The sequence below is a fragment of the Myotis brandtii genome, unplaced genomic scaffold, assembly GCF_000412655.1.
Source record: "Myotis brandtii unplaced genomic scaffold, ASM41265v1 scaffold847, whole genome shotgun sequence".
NCBI lineage: Eukaryota > Metazoa > Chordata > Mammalia > Chiroptera > Vespertilionidae > Myotis > Myotis brandtii.
In genome coordinates, this window is record NW_005371441.1 from 2,293,720 (window position 1) to 2,298,751 (window position 5,032).

General features: G+C 38.1%; 1 protein-coding gene across 5 annotated transcripts in view; it reads left to right on the forward strand.

Moving 5' to 3' along the window:
• Positions 1-5,032, forward strand: part of ARMT1 (acidic residue methyltransferase 1) — a 138,518-nt gene that overhangs the window by 53,354 nt on the left and 80,132 nt on the right. For 3 of the 5 annotated variants that reach the window (XM_014532151.1, XM_005884712.2, XM_014532150.1), the window contains one exon: positions 415-2,139. The exons of the other annotated variants lie outside the window; for them this stretch is intronic. In XM_014532151.1, the coding sequence (XP_014387637.1) occupies positions 415-1,182 (768 nt within the window). In that variant the 3' untranslated portion in view covers positions 1,183-2,139. Of the gene's footprint in view, positions 1-414; positions 2,140-5,032 lie in introns of those variants that run through there. 5 annotated transcript variants of the gene reach the window in all.

Sequence of the window (5,032 nt, forward strand, 5' to 3'; positions counted from 1 at the left end):
AAAAAATAATGTGTTTTGTTTATGATTTTATAGAGAGAGGAAGGGAAAGGGAGAGAGAGAGAAACATCAATGTGAGAGAGAAAGAACCATTGATCACCTGCCTCATGCACACCCCCTACCGGAATCAATCCTGCAACCCAGGCATGTGCCCTGACCGGGAATCAAACCTGAGACCTTTTGGTGCCTGGGATGATGCTCAACCAATTTAGCCACAAGGGCCAGGGCTGTTTTACCTTTCTATACAACATCATGCAAACACAGTCTTTGCATTATTAGACAAAGTGGATTTGATGGACGTTTTGTAGAAATGAATTTTATGAATACTTTCAGCAACCCTTTCCCCGACATCCTGCGTGTTAGTTTTTGTTGGTTATTCAGAAGAAGGGTAAATGTTTTGTACTTTTTCTTTTTCAGATTTCACTGTGGGGAAATAAGTGTGATCTGTCTCTATCAGGTGGGGAATCCAGTTCTCAGAAGACCAATGTAATAAATTCTTTGGAAGACCTAAAGCCTTTCATTTTAGTGAATGACATGGAACATCTTTGGTCATTGCTTAGCAATCGCAAGAAAACAAGAGAAAAAGCATCTATTACTAGAGTGGATATTGTTCTGGATAATTCTGGGTTCGAACTTGTTACAGATTTAATATTAGCCGACTTCTTGTTATCTTCTAAATTAGCTACTGAGATCCATTTTTATGGAAAAATGATTCCATGGTTTGTTTCTGATACTACTATACATGATTTTAATTGGCTGATTGAACAAGTGAAATATTCTGATCATAAGTGGGTATCCGAGTGTGGGGCCAACTGGGAAAACTATGTTAAGATGGGCAGGTGGGTTTACCATGATCATATATTTTGGACACTGCCTCATGAATTCTGTGCAATGTCTCAGGTTGCTCCTGACTTATATGCTGAACTACAAAAGGCACATTTAATTTTATTCAAGGGTGATTTGAATTACAGGAAGTTGACGGGTGACAGAAAATGGCAGTTTACTGTTCCGTTCCACCAGGCTTTGAACGGCTTCCATCCCGCCCCGCTCTGCAGCATCCGCACGTTAAAAGCGGAGATTCAGGTTGGTCTGCAGCCTGGGCAAGGTGAACAGCTCACGGCCTCTGAGCCCAACTGGCTGACCACTGGGAAATATGGAGTATTTCAGTTTGATGGTCCACTTTGACTTGGTTTCTGAACTCTGACCTGTGTAGAAAGATCTGACAGGCAACAGTCATCCTCAGAAAGCAGTGTGTGAATTTAGTCACGTGACTGCTTTGCTTTAGCTCTGAGCAGTGGGGCTTCTTGGGGCTCAGTTATATACTCTGGATGCCTTTTTCTTTGAACATGTTGCCCCATACATTGTTTTGGGGATAGATGGGTTAAGCTAGTCACAGGTCTTTGCATTTATGTTGGAATCTTAGTGACTTATTTCAAGTTACATGCATAATTTCAAATGGTTTTCATGAGCTTATTTTTAATTGGGCAGAAAGCAATATATGGGAATAAGTAAACTTTTTTTTACAGAAAATACTATGCTGCATGGTATTTAATATCCTAGGAAGCATGGAATTTTATTTAACTTGATTTGGAGCTCTAGAAATAAGGGCTCTGTAAAAATAGACATCTTAAATATGCTTTATAAAGAGGGGCATTTCTTACAACTGTGATATTTGAACACATGAAAGTAAAACTTACCTCATAATTTAAGTATACTTTTGTTCTTAAGTTTTATTTAATTTCAATTGCCTGTTTCATTTGCCTACATTTGGATTTTGATTGACCTTTGGAGTTGTAGGGAGCACAAAATTGAACAGAATGAAATAAATGATATTTGAAGAAAAATGTAATACCTTTTGCATTCTATTTGTGGTCAACTGAAATATAGTATTTTAACATGTTTTAAATGAACAGATTTTTAGATCGCTTGGCAGTTTTAAAATATGCTTTAGATAGAAAAGATTCTTGTCCATTGAATTTGGAGTACTACCAACGAGTTGAATCTTTTTTATATTCTTACATATTTATTGGTCATCACCAGTATTAAAAACAATATGTTTCAGGTCAGTTTGTTTTGAAACTGAAATTGGAAATAAACCTAGAAATGTTTTCTTGCACTAGAATAATAAAATGAATTGTACTGGGAGTCACATTGGTTTTATTTTCTAGTGGGGAAAGTCAAGAAGGGGAGATTTAAAATGAGGTGTATATAGAGACCCATCAGGAACTGGTAAATAAACCCCCTGTGTGCCTGCATCTAAAAAAAAAAAAAATGAGGTGTATATAATGAAGAAACTCATACTGTATACTATAGATATTGCCAAAGCAGTACTTAAATTGCATCATTAAATTAAATTATATTGTATGCCTTTAAGTGTTTAACATTTGTTTGTAAAATCTATATATATAAAAGGATAAGTATCCATCTGTCTGACTGGTAGCTATGATGCGCAATGACCAACAGGGGGCAGATGCTCAACGCAGAAGCTGCCATGATGTGCACTGGCCATTTAAAAATAAATGGCACCACGGACCTGGCACCGACAAACCAACACTTGGCTTTCCCCAAGTGGGACACAGGCCCCACCACCACCCTGGAGCGACACCCCACCAAATCACAGCCAACGCTGCCAAGACCCCATGGCGCAAAATGCAGCCCACAGCCCAGCCTAGAAACGGTGGCTGTGGCCGGGTAATGACGTCACAGAGCAATGCCCGGCTTCCTCTCCCTAGTGACTGGCAACCTTGGAGTTTCTTCAGCCCAGGAACATGACTTGCTTTATAGCCAGGTACAAACATTTTACAGTTTAACCAAATGTTTGTGTAGCATTTTCCTATGCCTCATCTCATTTGATCCTCACAGAAGTCCTGGAGTAGGTAGATAGGAGACTTGGTAGAATCCTTTCTTTTTTCATTAGCGACATGAATAGCGATATTAAAATATTTCTTCTAATTAATTTCCTGTCAATGTGCACAAGTTCGTGCACCGGGACACTAGTGTTTATATAAAGCTGCATATTTTGAATTTACTCTTTCCTTATCTACATATGTTCCTGTTATAAACATTAAGTTACTTAAATTCTGAGCATATTAGAATTATTTGCTGACACTTGACATAAGTTAGAACACAATTGAACATTTGTGTCATCTTTACAGTCACAGTGTGACCTATGGTATAATATATTACATTTTCCAAAGCACTGGATGTTTGATATTTTTACCATGTTTTATCAACGTGAAATTAGGATGTCTGAGGAAGTAGTTCTCCCCTTCCTACAAGAAAGAGAACAAGGAAGCAAGAAAGGTACCCTCTGGAAGAGGAAGTCAAGGTTGCATTTAAACATGCTTAGCAGAAAAAAGCCCTATAGTTTCACTAATTTATTTAACCAATTTTTTTGAGATATGATTTACATACATGATTCATCCATTTAAGTGGTTAGCATTTTAGTATATTTACAGGGTTGTGCATCCATTACCAAAATCTAATTTCAGAACATTTGCATCACCCCTGAAAGAAACCATGTACCCACTGACAGTCATTCCCCACTCCCCTCTCAGCACTTGGCAACCAGTAGTCTACTTTCTGTCTGTGGATTTGCCTATGCAGGTATGAACCATAAAATATGTGGTCTTTTGGTGACTGTACCTATGCCAAACATATAGGCCTTGGTGGGGTGTTGCTCCAGGATGGTGGCGGGGCCTGTGTCCCACTTGGGGGAAGCCGAGTGTTGGTTTGGCCTATTGCTTTTCAAGGTTCATGAGATGCAGTGTGTGCCAGTACGTCATTCTTTATTGCTGAATCATACTCCATTGTATGGATATACCACATGGATAATCCATATTTGTCTATTCATTGGTGGACGGACATTTGGTTTTCCACTTTTTTGAGAATAATGCTATTATGAACATGTACACTTTTTTTTTTAGTACAGTTTTCAGTTCTCTTGGGAGAAAGTACTAGATCATATGGCAGCTGAGTTTTAATGTTTTGAGGAACTGCCAAACTGTTCAAAAGTGTTTACAACATTTTACATTTCTACCAGCAATGTATGAGGGCTCCGATTTCTCCACATTCTTGTCAGCACTTGTTATTGTCTGTGTTTTTTATTTTAGCCATGCTACTGGGTATGAAGTGGTATCTCATTGTGGTTTTAATTTGTGTATCCCTAATGAGAAATGATGTGCATATTTTCATGTGCTTATTGGTGATTTGTATGTCTTGGAGAAATGCTTTTAATTCCTTTGTCCACTTAAAATTAGATTTTATTATTGAGGTGTAAGAGTTTGTTCTGCATACAAGTCTCATCAGATATAATTTGCAAATGTTTTCTCCCATTTTGTAGTTTTGTCCTTTCACTTTCTTGATGGTATCATTTGCAACACAAAACTTTTAGATTTTGATGAAGTTTTATCTGTTTTTTCTTTTGTTGCAAAACATTGGCTTTTAAACTGCTTTTTTTTTTAAAAAATATATTTTATTGATTTTTTACAGAGAGGAAGGGAGAGGGATAGAGAGTTAGAAACATCAATGAGAGAGAGAAACATCGATCAGCTGCCTCCTGCACACTCCCTACTGGGTATGTGCCCACAACCAAGGTACATGCCCTTGACTGGAATTGAGGGACCAAGGCACCCAGTGGACAGGGCTGCCTACACACTTGTTTCCATTCCAGCAAATTTGGCCTGTAGGTTTGGCATAGGCAGAGTAGCATGATGGGGAAAGCTGAGGCTTCAGGGGCAGGTTTCCCAAAATGGCATCTGCGATTGTTTCAACTGCTGATACTGTACTTGGTTAAGTATGAAGTAACTCCTGGATAAAGCAGCTCATGAATTTTATGCAATGTTTTTTTATCAAGATATAGATTCAATATCAGGTGTATTATGATGGAAATGTAGATGAAGGGCAGGTAAATCAATGGAGGATGGTGGTTTTTTCTCCTTTTTGATAGAACAGCAGATGGACAAAATTTGTAGGGATAATTAATTAATCTATTTTTAAATTTAAATTTCCCCCCCATTGACTGATCCCACCCAGC